Raw genomic sequence first — 20,278 nt, 5'->3', positions numbered from 1 at the left:
ACTCCCTTGTGACCGCTGCCAAACAGTGGCTCCAACAGGTTGGTCCAGAATTTTACCATGCGAATATACAGGCACTGGTTCCAAGATGGCGTAAGGCAGTCGAGAGGGGTGAAAATTATATGGAGAAATGAAAATATTGTTCCTAAAGGATGTATCTCCACATTGTAAAACTTTCAAACATGTAGAATAAAAGATGGATTAAAAAAAAAAATAGTGTGCATTTCTTTTAGAGTGACCCTTGTACAATAGCAAAAAAAAGACACTGCTTGCATCACACATGAACAACTTAAGTACACATTATGGAGAAGTTCATTAAAAACTTGTGCATCATATGGGTGTCATAAGAAATGCCGATGGCCAATAATACACTGGTACTATGCACAAATTGTACACTAAGATAAAAAATAAAAACAATTACAATTATATTAAGGGCAGACAAATTAATATATGACTATCTGAATGCACTGCTAAATATTTATTCTTGGAGCTGAAGGTTTCAAAAGAAAACGTGAGCAAAGGAAAAAAGATCAAGAAATATATTTCACAGTTCTTTATTGAATATAACCAAAATAAGAAAACCTTAATCATAACTGAGAACAATTAACTTATCGCCAGAGAATCACTGGGAAAGAAAGAGGCATAGTTAAATGACTGGTGAACTTAACTAAACAAATCACACAAAGCAATAATTTCTTACAGAACACAACAATATCACTTTATTGATTTACATGAGATGAAAGAAAAGAAAATTTTGCCTCAGAAGGGCAGCTAACAATGAACATAAACAGAATCAACAGACTCAAACATGCCATTTCAACATAATAACAGAAAACACTCCAATATTTACAATCAACCTCTCTGCCATATTAACAATACAGAATAATGGCATTAAAACTGCATATCTTGAAGAGTTTATAAACTCTTCATGAACAGAAACAATGATATGTTTCTGAAGGAACTTTAATGTTCTCAATGGCATATTTCTGTAATTGGAACACATTACAACCTTAGAAACTAGCACAAAGATGTTCCTATGCCTGTTATATAGTGTTGGTGTATACATCATACAACAGAAAGAAAAAACAATTTAACCAATATATTACAACACATGACCTAACATATTTGGCACCAAAATTGTTTTCTACTTACAACAAAAGTTTTCAAATTAAAAAATGCATTAAACAAATACTGCTGAACAGGAAAAATAGTAAGAAAGGGTATCATTAGGGAAGAATTCTATTATTTAGAAACTTAACTTTCATACAAATATGTAATATCTTACACTGGCACAGCATGTGTCTCACACTTTTAGTTTAAAGATGGCTGTTCAAATATTGATGGCAATGACCAACTGGCTGGCTAAACAGAACATGTAAAATCCAAATCTGGCAGCATTCAGCATCTTGTTCAATTGTGTTTATACCCATAACCATAATGACAACTGCTTTCCTTTACACCTGTCGTTCAAATCAGTTTTCATCAGCTTTAAACATTTGTGCAGCTCTTTAACAGAAGTTTTGAGAAAAAATGAGTCATGATTAGAAATTTTTTAAAACTAGTGTTTCCAACTTTATCAACAACACTTTGCACCAAACCTTAAAAAGGAAAGTTTTCATAGGGGTATTCTCTATACTGTGGTGTTCTTGAACACCAGATCAAAATAAAAACCACTGAGGTGTAACTTGTAGCTATCAATTAATATTTTCAGAAAAAATGCAACAAAATTGTGCAAATTTAAATGGGTGGTGTTTTCAAAATCTCCAAAAAAAGGCAGACCTCATTATAATGATGCATGCTATTATTAATAGTAAGAATATGTGGTATCCAGAATGCCAAATGAGCCCAAGCATGAATATTATGTTAGGACAGTAGCCAATGCCTTCTGTTGCTAAACTGTGTTCCTCTTGTATCTGGCAGCGTATAAAGAAAGAATAACATAAATACCAATGAAAATTTTCTCTCAAATCTACTAAAAAGCATACATTTAAAGTTATCATCATATTTTAACCCAGATGAAACCCTTAAAGTTGATACCAAACCAAACAAACACAATTATCAAAGATACTGATCCAGTCACAAGACACAAAATGACATATAAAAGTTGTTCAAAAGTGTTCTGCCTTGCTGCAGACCTGAAGACTCCACCATAAATGGCATGCAGCGAGCAATTTGATTTCTTGCTTAGTTTATCTGGAGACAGCAAAAACAGTTCCACAACAAATCTGCAGGAAACTAGTTCTGGTACATGTTTCCCAGTTTCTTCTTCTGCCATCATTGTGCTGTTTCACTTGCACTCCGTTTCTTGTTCTACAACAAAAAATTAAAAAAAAAAAAAAATGGTCAAAAGTTCCCCACTTAAAATAAATAACAGTATACTAACACAAATCAATAATTTAAGAAAGCTTTGTGCAAAGGGAGCAGCAATGGCCATGTATATTGTTTGTCTTCACATTTCATATTGGGGATGGGGGGCGGGGTGGGATTAAGGGAGGTGGATGTTGGAGCTGAAGAGAGGGGAGGGGAGGGAGGGAGGGAGGGAGGGAGGGAGACAGAGAGAGAGAGAGAGAGAGAGAGAGAGGGGTGTGTGTGTGTGTGTGTGTGTGTGTCTGTGTGTGTGTGTGTGTGTGTGTGTGTGTGTGTGGGCGTGTGTGTGTGTGGGCGCGCACTCGCATGCAATGACCCATAAGAAGCATTGGATATCTGTGCTGTGAATAACAACAAAATTTCACAAGCTGAGTTCTGTGCGCGCAAGCATTGGATATCTGTGGTGTGAATAACAACAAAATTTCACAAGCTGAGTTCTAATATTCTTATGGGTCATTGTATTTAACACACAACAAAATGTTTCTGGTGGAAGGGAAATAGATGTACAACAACAAAAGCACTGGAAAATATCTTGCTGTTTGTCACTATGGCAACTGACAGAGAGCTATTACAAACAAAACCCTGTCCAAATTATACTTATGAGGACTGAAACAAACCCAATACCAACCATCATCGTGCAGGTTTACAGAACCACACCAAAATTTAATGTTAAACAATTGATAGAATACGTGAAAAATTAAGAAATCTGATAGTCAGACGGTTAGACTATAATTGAGGGGAGAGGGGGAGGGGAGAGGAGAAAGGTAGAATTATGGGAGATAGAGGAATGGTGAAATACATACGAGAAGAGAGGCTTCTGGAGTTTTCCAACAAAACGCAAGGAGCATAATTATCAAGTAAAAATTGCATCTTTCTGTTGAAACAGTACCCTATTACTTCAGTGCACCACATCCAACATTATTCCACAGGGTAGGTAACATACTTTAATTGCAATTCTGGAACATCTTTGAAAACCTTTCTAAGGCAGCCACAAACTTCCCATTTGATTAGAAATGTTTTTCTAAAACCAGTTCCTCAGATCAAGTTGACACTTGAGTTATTTAACATATATGTAAACACAGAATGTCATCGATCTCCTCTCTATGCCAGTCAGAAATTTGTTTCCGGCCAATGTAGATTTCTACTTTCAAAAATTAAGTGAAGTGGATATCACAGTTACAAAAAGATTTAGAGACTAAATTGTGGACTGCAAAGTGTGCACAAAAATATGGGCAACAGGAATTTAGAAGAAACTGTGTATTTTATAGTTGTTAAACATTAGGCAAAAAACTGATGCACAAAATGTTGTTCGAAGGAATAGGAGAGAATATGTTGATGAATAATATTACCAAGAGGAGGTGGCATTATTGGAATATCTGCTGTGGCAACAACGAGCATTTTACTTGTACTGGAAGGGGTAAAAGAGGAGAGAAATTTTTGGAGCAAACCAATATTGTGTAGTATGTAGGTAGTGTAGTAGACATGTAGTGATGAAAAGGAAACAGTTAGTTAAAATACTACTAGTGACTAGAAACAATTTAAATGCATCAAACTAATAGTAAAAGAAGAAAATTTTTCCAACTCTTTTAAAATAACAGCATTCCAGAAAATTGAGCAGCTGCAAAACAAACATTGACCACGTGTTAGACAAAATGAATGGCAGTCAGTTACTATCAACATAGTCTCTTTAGTGATTTGATACTTATTATTTTACATTTCTACAATGATTTTTCAAACAATTTCTTTATAATTAAACATCCGGAATTACAAATAATTGAACATTTGTAACTGAAAGCCTACTGACACACACCTGGGATTTGTTTTTCGTATCAGAAGTTAGGGCCCGTACTTTTGAACGTTCTTGCTCTAACAAAGTGTGAAGACTGGATACTTCTGATGACAGTTCATCCCTCATTTGTTGGAGGCGGTCAACTTCTAGGAGAACTTCTGCTTTATCTTTCACTGTAATAATGATTCACATTAATTAAACTGCACTCCAAAATCACAACTACTATACACCACAAAAAGCGAAAAAATGCAAAAACCTATGGTCACAAAACATTACATTTATGCTGCTACGTCACAGGGAAGTATTAAAAAAATGCCTCTTTCATTTTCATACAGAATTAGCACGACAGAAAATTAATTGTAGTTATCGAAGAATTTTTGTCAACATATGTGCAAAACAGTGTTTGATTTTTTAAACTGTTCTCTCAATGTCACTTTAACTATTTGAAATTATTCACTTAAAGTTAAGGGCATGGTGTGAAGGTCATTGCTCAGGCACACACATAACAGAAAAAGTAAATGATCCTTACATATAGTAACTATGGTCAAAAATACTGCATCAATACTAAAGATCACAGCACTTACAAATGAATTATATGAAGAACAATTTACAAGAATTTTCCTTCATAGCCTACATTGCACTATGTGGACACTTTAGTTTTCTTTCATGGCTCATGTGCAAACAAATCGTTGTTCACACATTGTCATTAAATTAATTTATGCATAAAAATTTGAAATTTGAATATGATGATTTCAGTGTCTGCTACATTACAGCCCACAGCAATATGTAGCACCAACAAAAATTTCACTACTGATTACACATGAACAAGTTAGCGACTTTGACTAAAAGTTTTCCAGGTAGAAATTTCACATTCCCCCAAAGCAATTTTTGTTGTGTATAGAGCAACTTTTAGATTAATTGTTATCACATTTTTTGAGGTGCCACATGACATACTGAGATTATTCCAAGCACAGATGGAACTGAAAACAACATATACACAAAAGAGAGAATTTTAGGTTGTTCAAGTGTCCAATTGCAATACTTTGTAACACAGTTACTGCAGATAAATTTAAAATGTTTTATAATAAACGTTTTGGTTACTGGGTATACAGTCCCTATTATTTTATGGTTCAGATCCATAGCATTAACTAAGCAGTCAGAACACATGAATCTGCTTCTTGTTACAATATCAAACGAAACAAAGTAAAGCCACTGACAATAAATTTACCAATGGACAACTCTGCTCATTCCACAGTAGAAAAGAGCAAGACCTTGATAGCACCCTCATTTTTTTCCAGAGTAAAGACAGTTTTCATAATTAAACTTATTCTAGAGCCAATGCAATGGAGCAGTCACTTTGAAACATGCAGCAACAGTGGCAAATGAAAGCACATCACATACGTTTGTCAAAATAATTTAGTACCTACTCTTAATTATGTTGTACGACTTCTTGAGTATGACAAAACTAATCATATTACAGAAATGATCAGAAAATCCTATGACATAAATTACCTGAATATACTGATGGAGAAGTTTGTGACTAAATCACAAACTAGATGCCAATACAATGAAAACAAAACAGTAGTGTATTCAATTTTATCAACAACTAGTGGAGAAATCTGGCATTGCCCAGATATTTATCTATAGTTGTGCATCATGCCAATACCGTGCAATGTCTGGCCTTGTGCTTAATGTTTATGACATCATATCTCCTGAACTATGAGTCATACAATGATACAATTTTGTAGGTACATTCAGCGGCATACATGGATACTGTCTGCAACATGTTTTGCAAGTGCAGTTAGTAGCAACGAATTAATAAATTTAAACATCATGCGGAGTGTGACAGTTTTTCATGACTCTCTCAATTTATATCTCCTGAACTGTAGGTCCTACTATGAGATAATTTTGCATTTATATTCAATTATAAATGTGCATACTGTCTGTGAAATGTGTCATGAATGCAATTAGTGGCAAAGAAGTAGTAAATCATAATGTCACGCCTGATGTGGTACTTTTACTGCATGAACAATGGAAAAGTAGTATGTGACAAATATTTCTCCTTTTATCATTATGAAAGAAAGAGAAAAAAAAAAATTGTCGAAGTTTGAAATTATGTGTAAAGTTTGTTTCAAGTCACTAAATGCTCTCATTCTCAAAAAATGGATGAATGACATCTGGGAATTCAAACATTGCAGGCTACATTTCTTTTTGACCCCCACACCCACAACTTTGACAGGTAGGTGGTTCTTATTGCCTCTGTGATTGTCACCTGATGATATGGTATATTTGTACCAAGTTTTGTTGAAATTGTTTCAGTGGTTTAGGAGGAGATATGGAAAACACGCGCGCGTGCGCACACACACACGCATGCACAATATGTATTGATTCTGCAAGTTTCCACAACAAATTTAACTTTGTAGCAGTGTGTGTACTGATCTGAAAATCCCTGGCAGATTAAAATGGTGTGCTGAACCAGGAGTCAAATGTGGGACTTATGTGTTTCACAGTCAAGTGCTCTACCAACTGAACTATCCATGCATGACTCTCAACCTGCCCCCACAGCTTTAGTTTTGCCAGTACCTCTGCTACCTTTCAAAGTTCACAGAAGTTTTCCTGCAACCTTGCAGGACTAGCACTCTTGGAAGGAAGGAAAATGCAGACATGGCTTAGTTACAGCCTCGAGAATTGTTTCCTAAGGACTCAGGTTCAGTTCCCAGTCCAGTACACAGTTTTAATGTGACAAGAACCTTCAATTATATTAAGTTAAAAGCTCTTGCTGCACCTGGAAATTCCTTTGTTGCCGCTGTCTGTCACCTTTCCATACCACGCAATATTACTGTGTGATATCCTCACGTACATGAGAAATTCTTGCAAGAACACTCTTTGAACTGTTGTCAATATCAATAAACTTTGATAGGAACAATAGATCATGTTTCAAATCAGACACTCTTCAACCAATGGTCATCGTTAACTTGATTCATGACACTGTGATAAAGTCAGTACAGTTCTACTATAAACTGGAATTGTTAAAAAAGAACCAGAGAATGAATATTTGAAGCTGCTCTACAAAACACCCACAACACTCAAAAATGGTATTTAAATATGTATATCTTTTAAACTGCTTTTATGTGAATGACGAATTGACATCTACATGACAAATTCTCAAGCACATGTTATCTTCTTTTGTACCTACAATCATACCATAGAGAGACAGACCTGGACTCCAAGGACCCAAAGACAGTAACAGTGTTTCCCTGGATTGGTGAAGGCATCAGGGGTAGCAGGGATCAACAACAAACACAACAACGATTCCTTCCATATGTGAATCCACAACTGATCATTTTCAAAGCAGAAGTTCACAGTGATTTGTAACAAAACTGTTAAGTACTTTTCCTTTCAGTAACAACCCATTCTTTTCCTCCAAGAATCTCTAAAAGTTTCCGAATTTTTCCGTTCACTGAGAATTCCTGATTTTCCAGACAAGTAGCCATCCTGCTGAAGAACTGTTCACACCTTTCACAATGTCTATCTTGCTATTTCTCATTCATCTCAATCTATACAGCATTTACTGTTTCTTTAACATCTATAATCAAGATCCTTTCTTAAAATTAAGGGGGAAAAATCCTCTAAATAGTTTTAAATACACTGTCTACAGCTTCTTCATCTACATCTATGCCCTGCAAACCATGGTAAATGCACGGCAATTGGTACGACGACACATTCTGTTGTAGTTTTAAATGTAAGTTCAATTATTAATTCATTTTTTGTGTGAAACCAGTCTATGGGAGCAACTCAATCAAAACAACTGATTCAAGCAGTTGTATTTTAGTTTTATATATTGGTTGGATTATTATTCATTCATTCTTTTCAGATGAAAGAAGTTTATAGGAGCACCTGAATGACAACAGTCAGTCCACTGAAGTCCTGCATACTGACTGAATTACTCAATCTTTCTTTTCAAACAAAACCAGTTTAATTTTTTCTTCAGTAGAACCACGCATTTGTTCTCTCATCTGCAAAAACTCTTTAGTGATTTAGTTGACTGAGCTATCCATTCATTGTTTTTTAGTGAAACTAGTCTGTAGTTGAACTAGAGCTGTGCTACACAACTGGGATACCCATACCCCCGGAGGGCAATCCAGCACCCACAGTACATGAAGACATCTAAGGGCTACATTAAACTTAAAATAAGCATTATACAGATTCATTTAATTATCTACTAAATAAGCTAATTCTTCTTTTCATAATTTAAAACTACTTAATATATTGCTAAGGATTAAGTTGTTCCAGATGCGATTAACACATAACTAATTAAGCTGATGTAGCACTGTGGATACAAAGTTGAGCATAACAGTTCTGTTAAGAGTATGTGAAGAAGAAAGGAACAGTGTCACGTTTCATGGAGAAGGGTGCATCCTACCATTGTTATGGGGCAGAGGGTGCTACTTACTACTTTCAATGTTGCATCATACCAATGATGTGGGGCAGAGGGTGCATCCTACCGATGTTGTGTGGCAAAGGGTGCATCCTACTGAAGTTACATGGCAGAGTGTGTTTCTTACCGATGCTACGTGGCAGAGGATGCTTTGTACTGCTGTTGGATCGCAGAGTGTGCATCCTACCGACCGTCTCTGCCAGAGTGTGCATCCTACAGACAATCTCTAGCAGTGAGAGCATCCTACCAATGTTGAGTGGCAAAGAATACTTCCTACCTATGCTGCATTGCAGAGTGTATTTCCTAGCAATGTTGAACGAAAAAGTACTTCCTGCTGATGTTACATGGCAGTGTGTCCTTTGTACCATTGTTGCATGGTAGAGGGTGCGGATCATTCCATGTGAAATCAGCCAATTAAATAGATAAATAAAGAAATAAATTTGAACCTAGATTATTTAGAATTTTGTAATTTTTTGTCATTTTATTCAATCTATCAGAATAATATAAGATATAAAAAAAGATTTTTTTGGGACGTTTCATTTTCAAATTATTAATTTTTAAAGTTTCCAGAATTGTGCAATTTTTGCCATGTTTTGAAAACTTAAAATGGTCATGTCTCAAAAACTATTTGCCATACAGACCTGATATTGTATGCTGTTTTATTTAGTTTATTATAGGCTTTAAAACATTTGTTACTTGACCAAATTTGTTAAAATGCTAAATTTCCCCAAATTAAAATGTTTTAAATGTTAAAATTTCATATTTGGATTTGCTTATCTATGTTAATTGTACTCTGTTAATGGTGGTGGTGGTGGTGGTGGTGGTGGTGGTTAGTGTTTAACGTCCCGTCGACAACGAGGTCATTAGAGACGGAGCGCATGCTCGGGTTAGGGTAGGATTGGGAAGGAAATCGGCCATGCCCTTTCAAAGGAACCATCTCGGCATTTGCCTGAAACGATTTAGGGAAATCACGGAAAACCTAAATCAGGATGGCTGGAGACGGGATTGAACCGTCGTCCTCCCGAATGCGAGTCCAGTGTGCTAACCACTGCGTACTCTGTTAATGTATATGCCAGATTTCATGCTGGTATTCCACAGGGAACATATTGAAATAAATTTTATTTTACTGCAATTCACATTGCAAACTGTATCTCAACTGCATGATTTGCAAGCTGGTTCATAAGACTTGTTAAAAAGAAATTATTGAGTATTAATTAAGGACACATCAGTTTATCACTTTAAAACTGTACTAAACTATGTTATATAACAATTAACGTAAATAATGTATGGGATGATATGCCTTTTCCATTTCATATAGTTTTAATTTAGTTTTAGTTCCTATTTCCAGAACGAGAGAAATTACATATACATATTACCAATATACAGGGTTATTACAAATGATTGAAGCGATTTCACATCTCTACAATAACTTTATTATTTGAGATATTTTCACAATGCTTTGCACACACACACAAAAACTCAAAAAGTTTTTTTTAGGCATTTCACGAGAGAAATTACATATACATATTACCAATATACAGGGTTATTACAAATGATTGAAGCGATTTCACATCTCTACAATAACTTTATTATTTGAGATATTTTCACAATGCTTTGCACACACACACAAAAACTCAAAAAGTTTTTTTTAGGCATTCACAAATGTTCGATATGTGCCCCTTTAGTGATTCGGCAGACATCAAGCCGATAACCAAGTTTCTCCCACACTCGGCGCAGCATGTCCCCATCAATGAGTTCAAAAGCATCGTTGATCCGAGCTCGCAGTTCTGGCACGTTTCTTGGTAGAGGAGGTTTAAACACTGAATCTTTCACATAACCCCACAGAAAGAAATCGCATGGGGTTAAGTCGGGAGAGCGTGGAGGCCATGACATGAATTGTTGATCATGATCTCCACCATGACCGATCCATCGGTTTTCCAATCTCCTGTTTAAGAAATGCTTCTGCTTTAGCCTTTTCCGTAAGATTTTCCAAACCGTCGGCTGTGGTACGTTTAGCTCCCTGCTTGCTTTATTCGTCGACTTCCACGGCTACGCGTGAAACTTGCCCGCACGCGTTTAACCGTTTCTTCGCTCACTGCAGGCCGACCCGTTGATTTCCCCTTACAGAGGCATCCAGAAGCTTTAAACTGCGCATGCCATCGCCGAATGGAGTTAGCAGTTGGTGGATCTTTGTGGAACTTGGTCCTGAAGTGTCGTTGCACTGTTATGACTGACTGATGTGAGTGCATTTCAAGCACGACATATGCTTTCTCGGCTCCTGTCGCCATTTTGTCTCACTGCACTCTCGAGCGCTCTGGCGGCAGAAACCTGAAGTGCGGCTACAGCCGAACAAAACTTTATGAGTTTTTCTACGTATCTGTAGTGTGTCGTGACCATATGTCAATGAATGGAGCTACAGTGAATTTATGAAATCGATTCAATCATTTGTAATAGCCCTGTACAGGGTGTTCCCATTTCAAAACACTGTAGAAAGAGAACCAGAATGATGTCAAATTTGAACAGCATACTACTGATGCAGAGGGAACCCCACATAACAAAAAGCATTTAACAAAAGTCTGTAAGGGTTAGAATATGCAGACTAACAGACACACGGCACATGGATGTTCCTCTGTTTGCATCTGAGATGACTAACATGACTGTCTCCACGCAGGATGCGCTCTGGTGGTAAAGTTCCTTTACAATGGTGGGTGTGTGCCAATAGCCCTGCAGAACTTCCACATATTCGAGGTACGAAAAAGGCACTGCTCTGGTGTCTGCAAAGGTTCTGGAGAAAATGACTACAAAATTCAGAGACTGGTGGTGGTGGGTGGTCGTCATGATGATTTATGGTGGAGGATGCTAAACAGCAAGGTCATCAGCACCCTTGCATTAATGATATACCAAAGAAGATTGGGAAAAATCTATGGAGAAAGATCACTAAACTGGAAAATTACGTTTCATCCCACCACAAGAATCATAAAGCAACCCCGAGAAGGCGAGCTTCAGAAAAATCTATAATAAAATCCCAACAAGACATAGCTGAATAACTCAGTAAAATAATTGATAAAATACCTATAAAGATGCTGTTAAAAAAGGGATAGACAACCATGTCTGGATGATGACTTAGAAATAATACATGACCCAGCAACTCTGTGACACATTAATATCTCACACCCAGTTATTTTGGGAAGAATTCCGGACACCACACAAAATCTTAAGATAAGGACAACACATGCCTCACCATCAGTTAAAACAGAGGGAAGATCCTGTGGGATGCCCAGTTCAACCCTCAGATCATCATATAAAACACACTCACTTAAAATATGTTGTACTGACAGCTGTGTCCTGCATTCTCTGACAGACTGGGGGCTCCTCTCAACGTAAGTGGAAGCCATGCATCAATGGGCAATGTCCCACTCTAAGCTGAGTAAGGGCTACTTCTTCACACCATCGCGAGCGGATGGAGGTAATCCATGGTCGCACTGAAGTCTTTATGGAACGTACTTTATTATTCCTCAATTCCAGCCACTGAGGCTCCCACCAACATATGGCCTTCTTGGTCACAAATGAAGTGACAGCCCACAGAGAGACCGAACAGTGAGCAGGAGGAGGAAGCGAGCAAGTTTCCTCGGCAGCTGCATCAGCGAGTTCATTTTCCCTATGTGCCCTGGAACCCAGCAAAAAAATGATTTCCTTGTTATACCTTTGCAAGAGAAGGAGAGCATCTTACACCTGTTGCACCAACCAATCTGCTGCATACATCTGCCCAACAGCAAGAAGAGCACTTTGAGAATTGGAGCAGATGATAAATTTTTTGACACGGCACTGTCTCATCTAGTCGATTGCCCTCAGGATAGCAAACAGTTCTGCGTAATAAACTGAAGACTGCTCTGGGAGCCCTATCCTGAGGACAATGTTGGGGAACATGACAGAGCAACTGAAAAAAATCTCCCTGCTTAGAACCATCTACGTAGACAGTAATAAAATCTGGATGGCAACGTAAAATCTCATTAAACTTAATTTTAATTAATAAAAAAGCTAGCAACAGGGCTCGTGCAATAGGCCCCTGTTGACAGCCTAATATCCTCGTGGTGAACTGCATCGAGCATTTTAAGGTATGAAGGCCTTGCTGACCCATAAATCTGGCATCTGTATTCAAGCCGGGGTCACACAAAGGCCTTATAAAAGTTGTATGGCCAAACTGCTGGCATTTGAAGCAGCACATAGGGTCAGGTACATAGGACCTAACCATAAGTCGTAGGAAACCTACCATGATGTGTTCAGGTAGTGTTGGAGAACTGAAGGTCACAATGAAGGTGGCATTCGTCTCAATTTCTCCACTGTTCATACCTATCCTTTGCTCCACATCTATTATCTCCTGTGGTGCCCATTCTTGTTTGATTTCAGCAGCATATATGTCCATAATATCACCACAGGTTACCACACCTTTACTGGAGTTAAGAGTGTTATGTAACTCAACAATGATGTAATATTCACCCAATTTTTGTGACTTCTTAAGTAGTTCTACCTTCTTTGCCCGGTTAGTCTCAACCAGCAAGGAACCATTTCACAACCGCTTAATAGTCTTTAGAGTACCAGCGAGCCCTTCTAAGCCTTTATAAATATAGAAGTGGGACACTTTTTCAAACATCCCCTCCTTCCTCTTGATCACTACAAAGACGTTCTGATTCATGACTCCTTGAGTCCTGTTACTAACAACAAATTGATAATCAGGAGGACTAGCCTCCCTCATTCTTTTTGATGAGTGGGTATGAATACTCCCAGGCACTACACACTTCCCACTGCGAGGAGAAGAAGAAGATTTTGAGGGCTTCATCTCGGTCCCATGAGCAGCTAGAGAAATACGGGTCCACAGAGTGCCTGCCTGAGTAAGCCTTATACAACTTAGGTGCGGCAGGTTCCCCAGAGGCTGTCTGTTAACGACTGTTTCACCTCAACAGCCATGCATCCCATTAGCGCACAGCACACCTTGGAATTGAGGTTTGTTTTTTTTTATATAAATTTTAATTCCATCCTTGAGATCCGCACGGTCAAGCCAAAATCCCCGCTCCCTGTGACACACAACATTCCAACATGGCGCCACATGGTGTTTGCTGAAGCATGCCCAGAGCTTACAGTGACAGAGGAATGGCAGCGCTTAGCAGTCCCCAGCTCAGGAACACTGGGGTCGCCAAGCCCATATTCAGCAAACAAAGAGACAGGTTCCTTTGAAGTGCAACGTGGCAGAGAGAGGAAAGCTGGTCATCCGACACCTGTCAAAAATATGGCCACAGCAGGTGAAGATGTGGCCACAGCATTGCAGGACAGGACAAATGGTGGCATGCAAACATGCAGTGAACGGGGCACTGCCCAACCGTTGGACATGCCTGTGAGCACAGTGCACAAAAACCCATAAAACACCATGCACTGCTAGCCATACAAAATCATCCACATTCAGGAGTTGCTTCCTGCTGACCTACCAGCAACACAAACACTGTGGAATTTCTCGCTCGCATAGAAATGGACAATGAATGGCCATGGAACATTCTGTGGATAGACAAAGCTCATTTCCATCTTCAAGGGCATGTCAATAAGCATAATTGCAGAATATGGCCAATGGAAAATCTGCACACACGTCAACCAGTACCACTTCATTCTGCAAAAGTAACTGTGTGGTGCAAGTTGACGGCATCATTTATTGTAGGCCATATTTTTTTGAGGAGATGAGTCCTGCAGGTCCTGTTACCTATACCATCACTGGTAAATGCTATGAGGGCCTGTAGTGCATCAATGTCATTCCAACCCTTCAACTGCATGTATGTGTGGGTAGGATCATTTTTATGCAAGATGGTAGTACTCTGCACATTGCACAGCCAGTGAAGCAAAGGCATTTCGGTAGTGCTAGAATTATCAGCTGTCATTTCCCTACAGACAGGCCGTCCAGATCACCTGATCTTAATCCACGTGACTTCTGGCTGTGGGCTAATCTGAAAGACATTAGCTCAGTGCTCCAATTATGAATATAGCTGAACTGAAGGCACACACTGCGCAACACATTCTGAACAAGACCTCCGAGGCACTCTGATCTGTTACGTAACATGCTGTTCCTCAATTCAACTTGTGGCAGAGAATGGTGGACAGCTTACTGTACATGCCTTGCACCATTCTCATTACAATTATAAAGTGATATTTTCCTTTTTATGCATTTGCGGCCTCAGGACAATTACAAACCAATTCATTTTGCTTTTCATGCAGTTTTTGGTCCCAGGACAATTAAAAACCACTGTTGTTTTTCTTTCTGTGCAGTTTTCAGCTTCAGGACACTTAAAAACAAATTTTTCACATCTGATGTGGTATGACCTTGCCACGATGGATGCACTTACCTATTAGTGTCATACCTGTTGACTGCTGAACTTGTGCAGTCACACACATTGATCAGTGTGAATGGTGTAATGTGTAACTCAAACCATAGTCATCATATTGTGATTTGTCTGTCATCTGTAGCTGATTCCACATAAGTTAAGATGCTCACAGTGCAATCTGTTGGTAAAAGTTTCATTGACTGTTTTTGTTCCATGACATTTCCTCTTGTATCATTAATATGCTGCTTAAATTTGATGTCATTCTGAGCACTAGTTCTCTTTCTAAAGTCTTTTAAAACTGGAGCTTTAATTATGGATACCCTGTATAATAAAACAAAAAACATTCACTTCTCTTGACAGTAATTCACTTGAGTAAACATGAATACTGAGATCAAATTAGTTAAGCACTCGTGAGGGAAAGAGGAGCTGGTTACTGCTTGTATGTATAAGTCATTAAGCACATGTGCGCAGGGGATAAATAGGCAGAAAAATGTTATTGCCATGATTTAACATGCTTAACTGTCCAATAAAATGTAGAAAGACACATGTTGGAATACAAGTACCAAGCACAGCTAACGAAGTGGAGTACTGTATTTGCTGTACTCCTAAATTTGCCTTTCTACATTTTACTGGGCAATTAAGGGCTTTAAATTATGACACTGCCATCTGAGAACGTTCATACTGAATGACACCAGAGGCTTAACAAATGTACCTAAAATAACATTTGAGGAGACTTTCTTAATACTTATAGTAATCAATTGTGCAAGCAAGTTCTGAGGCATCAAGAGATCACAAATTTAGCATTAGAGGGCAACGTGGAGGGTAAAAATCGTAGAGGGAGACCAAGAGATGAATACACTAAGCAGATTCAGAAGGATGTAGGTTGCAGTAAGTACTGGGAGATCAAGAAGCTTGCACAGGATAGAGTAGCATGGAGAGCTGCATCAAACCAGTCTCAGGACTGAAGACCACAACAACAACAAAGCAAAACCTGATCAAATATTAACTTTCTTCCAATTGTCTGACTGAAGTATAGATGCCATCAGACATTTTCTATGTGACAAATGATGAGCATGCAGCATAAAAAAGGAGCAGGGCAAAGAGATTTTATAAAGCTATAACAGTCACAGGGACACAAAGTATCGAACATTTATTCATATAAGCAAATACTGTTTCTCATCTTAAGGATTTTGCTATTCATATAATTCATGTGAGTCTAGATGACGATAGCATGCTTTTGAACAAATTACAGGACTTCTTCAATGGGCCTATGCAAATGATGGATGGTTTGTGGGCTATCAAAAGGAGAAAAAGGAAAAGTACAACTTTTATTTATGCATCCTTGTGGACCAGCACTTTCTTTTTCATAACCAAGAAGACAAGATGAATTGAATGTACTTTCAGCAAAACCTTTAAGCAAGTATGTATATAGATAGAGTGGGAAGGTGTTATGGCATGTTGTTTACAAAGAGAAGCAATTCATTTATATTAGAAGTCCTAAATATTTGTCCAGTTTTATAGATCTTGCATACATTTGCATCAATTAAAAAATAACCCAAATTTGGCCAAAAATGTAAGGGAAATAATGTGCAAATTGATTGGCAGAGAACACATTTTATCAATGCTTAATGCGGATAAGCCTGGTCCTAGTGCTTCTAAAAAGCAAAGGGGTTATATTTGCCTGAGGTCAAAAGATAAAAAGAGCTCTCTAATATGTAAAACTTGCAAAAAATATATTTGTAAGCCTCATTTGGAGAAAATCAATTGTCGTTTGTCCTGTGAACTCAAAGAAAACTAATGAGGTTGTAGGCACACAATAATTTGCTACAATCATTTTTATTATTAGTTATTTTCATTTTATAATTTTAATTTCATGTTCCCATTCTGAAAAAAAATTAAATTAGAAGCTAATTTTTGAGATGATTTTTGTGTCATTTTATCCAACCTTTAAAAATAACAAACCAAAAACATATTTTTGTAATTAAGTTACAATTTCTGTTAAGACTATATGATTTAAATAATAAATATATATTTTTTATTAAAACATAAATTTGCATATTATTTCCAATAATTATTTATAAGCATACCTAAACTCTGTGTGGGTATATGTAGATCCCACATGTGACTTTTTGTTACTAAGAACAGTGCACGTACTTAAAGGCTAAGTAAATTATTCATAATCTTTTTTGACCACGTGTACGGTGTATGATAAAAGAGTTCCACAGGAAAGACACATCTTAATTTAAATTTACACTTATAATTCTAATAACGTACTAAATTTATTGTCACCACATAAAAATAATAATGATTTGGCAGCCTTACCTGATTTCTGAGATACAAGGTTTGCAGTAAAACTTAGTAATAAGTCCAAAGCTCTACAGAATATGCATTAGGTGCTGTGCACACCAGAAAAATAAAACTTATTTTAATATGTTCCCACTGGAGCACCATCACAAAATTTGGCAGGTACATCAACAGACAATATGCAACTAACATATTTAAAAAAAATAAACCAATAAATAAGTAAATAAATAATATCAATTTTGAGATTTTCAAAATTAAAAAAAAGTCTGTTTAGAAAAATTCTGTTTTGTTATGAATAACACAAAGTAGGATGTACTTTTAAAGCTTATAATACACTGAATAAAATGGTACAAATTTTAGTTCTGTAAATCAAACAGTTTCTGAAATATGGTGATTTTAAGTTTTCTAAACATGACAAAAATCATATATTTCTGGAAGTTCTTCAAAAAATGATAGAAGAAAAGACCACACATTTCATGCAAACAACTACTACAACAAATGTATAAAAAAAAATTATCAAACTCTGAGATTTCAAGATCCACATTACTGGTTGATTTCACATGGACTGACCCATGCATCCAACTGATGTGTTGCAGAGAATGCTTCTTACCAATGTTATGTGGTGGAGGGTGCTTCATTCCAAGGCTGCATAGCGAACAGCACTTCTTACCAATGTTGCATGGCAGAGACAGCTGCCTACTGATGTGTGGCAGAGGGTGCACCCTACTGAAGTGTCAGAATTTTATGTGCGCAACTTTTCAATAATAACTTGGTAGAGGAGGCTAGGCCTAGTTCTTACAAGGAGTAATTTGTAACACACGAGTTTTGAATTAATGACTGGTAGTAACACATTTTCCTTCCAGTATATGGTAGCACATCATAGTACAGCTCTCCTGCTGATTGCTTGAGGGCAGGCTGTAACTGTGATGTAATGTCCAATCATGCTTCCTAAATTAATGAAAATCGTCATGTTGATCTCATTAAAGTTTTAAGTTTGTGAAAACTTAAAACTTGCCCAAGATTGACACTGATACAGTTGAGACTCTTCTGTTACATTCATCTAGAAAGGGCTGGAAAAATTAACCTTACAGCTGTCATGAAAGAATTTGTTTCCTCACCCGTGGAATGGAAATCTATGTTTGGAAATCGTATATACAATTTTTGGAGTCTAAAAAGAAACATGTAAAAGCACAGTACTCCTAAAATAATAACAATAATAATAATGAGAGCTATGTCAATGGCTGTTTGGTATTGCTGTCTACAGTAAATCAGAACTACAGTTCATAACTAGTCTCAGAGAAAAGTACAGCTAATGCTTTCCAAGCTAAGTGATCTCTTTTTCAAAATTGAAAGAAAGAAATTGTTTTCAAGAAGCAAGATCTATAAAACTGGACAAATATTTAGGACTTCTAATATAAATGAATTGCTTCTCTTTGTAAACAACATGCCATAACACCTTCCCACTCTATCTATATACATACTTGCTTAAAGGTTTTGCTGAAAGATACATATCTAATTCACATTACACAAAATCAGTGACTATGTTTGCTTGCTGGCAACAGCCCCCCTCTGCCCCCCCAAACAATCTCTGATTAGGCTTCCTTCCCCCTCACTCCTTCCAACAATCAGTAGGTAGTCTACTGACAGTGGTAGAGGTGATGCATTCAAAGCAGCATCTTTACTAATATATTGTTGTTGTGGTCTTCAGTCCAGAGACTGGTTTGATGCAGCTCTCCACGCTACTCTATCATGTGCAAGCTTCTTCATCTCCCAGTACCTACTGCAACCTACATCCTTCTGAATCTGTTTAGTGTATTCATTTCTTGGTCTCCCTCTATGATTTTTACCCTCCGCACTGCCCTCCTATACTAATATATTATGAGACCAATCTGGTTAAAACTGACAAATAAACTATGATAGTTAAAATAGGAGGCAGTTCCCTATCATAGGTTTTTTTATTATAAAATACATAATTTTTTTGAACATTCTCTGACTTGTTATTCATCCTACACCACTCCAATTTAATTGTTAGTTACCCAGTAGATGTAATTACTAACTGCAAATATTCACTTATTTATAGACATTTCCATTTTCACATTCTCTACTCACCTTTCTTGGTTGTTTCTGGAATTTGTCTCTCCATTGGCAGGCGTTATGAGGTTCCGCAAATGATAAGCTGAAACAACTTTCACACTGTTCATAGCATTTGATGTTCCTTTGCAGACTCCTATTTTATCAGTTAAACAACTACCACCTTACATGAAACTTCCTGGCAGATTAAAACTGTGTGCCGGACTGAGACTCGAACTTGGGACCTTTGCCGTTCACGGGCAAGAGCTCTACCACCTGAGCTACCCAAGCATGATTCACGACCTATCTTTCACAGCTTCAATTCTGCCAGTACCTCATCTCCTACCTTCCAAACTTCATAGAAGCTCTTCTGCGAACCTTGCAGAACTAGGACTCCTGGAAGAAAGGATATTGTGGAAGCATGGCTTAGCCACAGCCTGGGGGATGTTTCCAGAATGAGATTTTCACTCTGCAGCGGGATGTGCGCTGATATGAAACTTCCTGACAAATTAAAACTGTGTGCCGGACCGAGACTACCACCTTATACACTTTATAATATTTCTCACTGAATTCTTCTAACTAAATATTACAATGAATGAACTTTTACTTACTTTCACCATGAGCAAGGATTTGACAGAGTTTCTTGTTTCTTGTTCTCACATTAAGCAATTCTTCTCTTAATTCAGCAATTTCTTGTTTTAATAACTCATTTTCTTCTTTTTTCTTTTCTAGAGCATCTTGTAACTGAGCTACAAGTAGTAGTTCATTAAGAAAAGGCTAAAAATAAGAACAAAAAGGAAAATGTTTATTTAATAACTTCTGGAGCAGTAATTATACTTACAGTATCAATGGGCTACTACAACACAATGGAAAGTTAAACAAAAAAAAATCAATCTTGTCTTACAATATTATGAAAAGGAAAGTTGCAGCATTGGCTTGGATTGAACTAGC

General features: G+C 37.3%; 1 protein-coding gene across 1 annotated transcript in view; it reads right to left on the bottom strand.

Annotated features, from left to right (window-relative positions):
* Nucleotides 1-582: 582 nt before the first annotated feature.
* The window catches only part of LOC124804715 (G kinase-anchoring protein 1-like), a 47,156-nt gene continuing 27,460 nt past the window's right edge, over nucleotides 583-20,278 (bottom strand). The window contains exons 4-6 of the mRNA XM_047264987.1: nucleotides 19,939-20,104; nucleotides 4,175-4,326; nucleotides 583-2,307 (exon numbers count right to left, since the gene is read on the bottom strand). Of these exons, the coding sequence (XP_047120943.1) occupies nucleotides 2,272-2,307; nucleotides 4,175-4,326; nucleotides 19,939-20,104 (354 nt within the window). The 3' untranslated portion in view covers nucleotides 583-2,271. The remainder of the gene's footprint in view (nucleotides 2,308-4,174; nucleotides 4,327-19,938; nucleotides 20,105-20,278) is intronic.

Source organism: Schistocerca piceifrons, chromosome 7 (assembly GCF_021461385.2).
Source record: "Schistocerca piceifrons isolate TAMUIC-IGC-003096 chromosome 7, iqSchPice1.1, whole genome shotgun sequence".
NCBI lineage: Eukaryota > Metazoa > Arthropoda > Insecta > Orthoptera > Acrididae > Schistocerca > Schistocerca piceifrons.
This window is presented reverse-complemented; position numbering and strand designations above follow the sequence as displayed.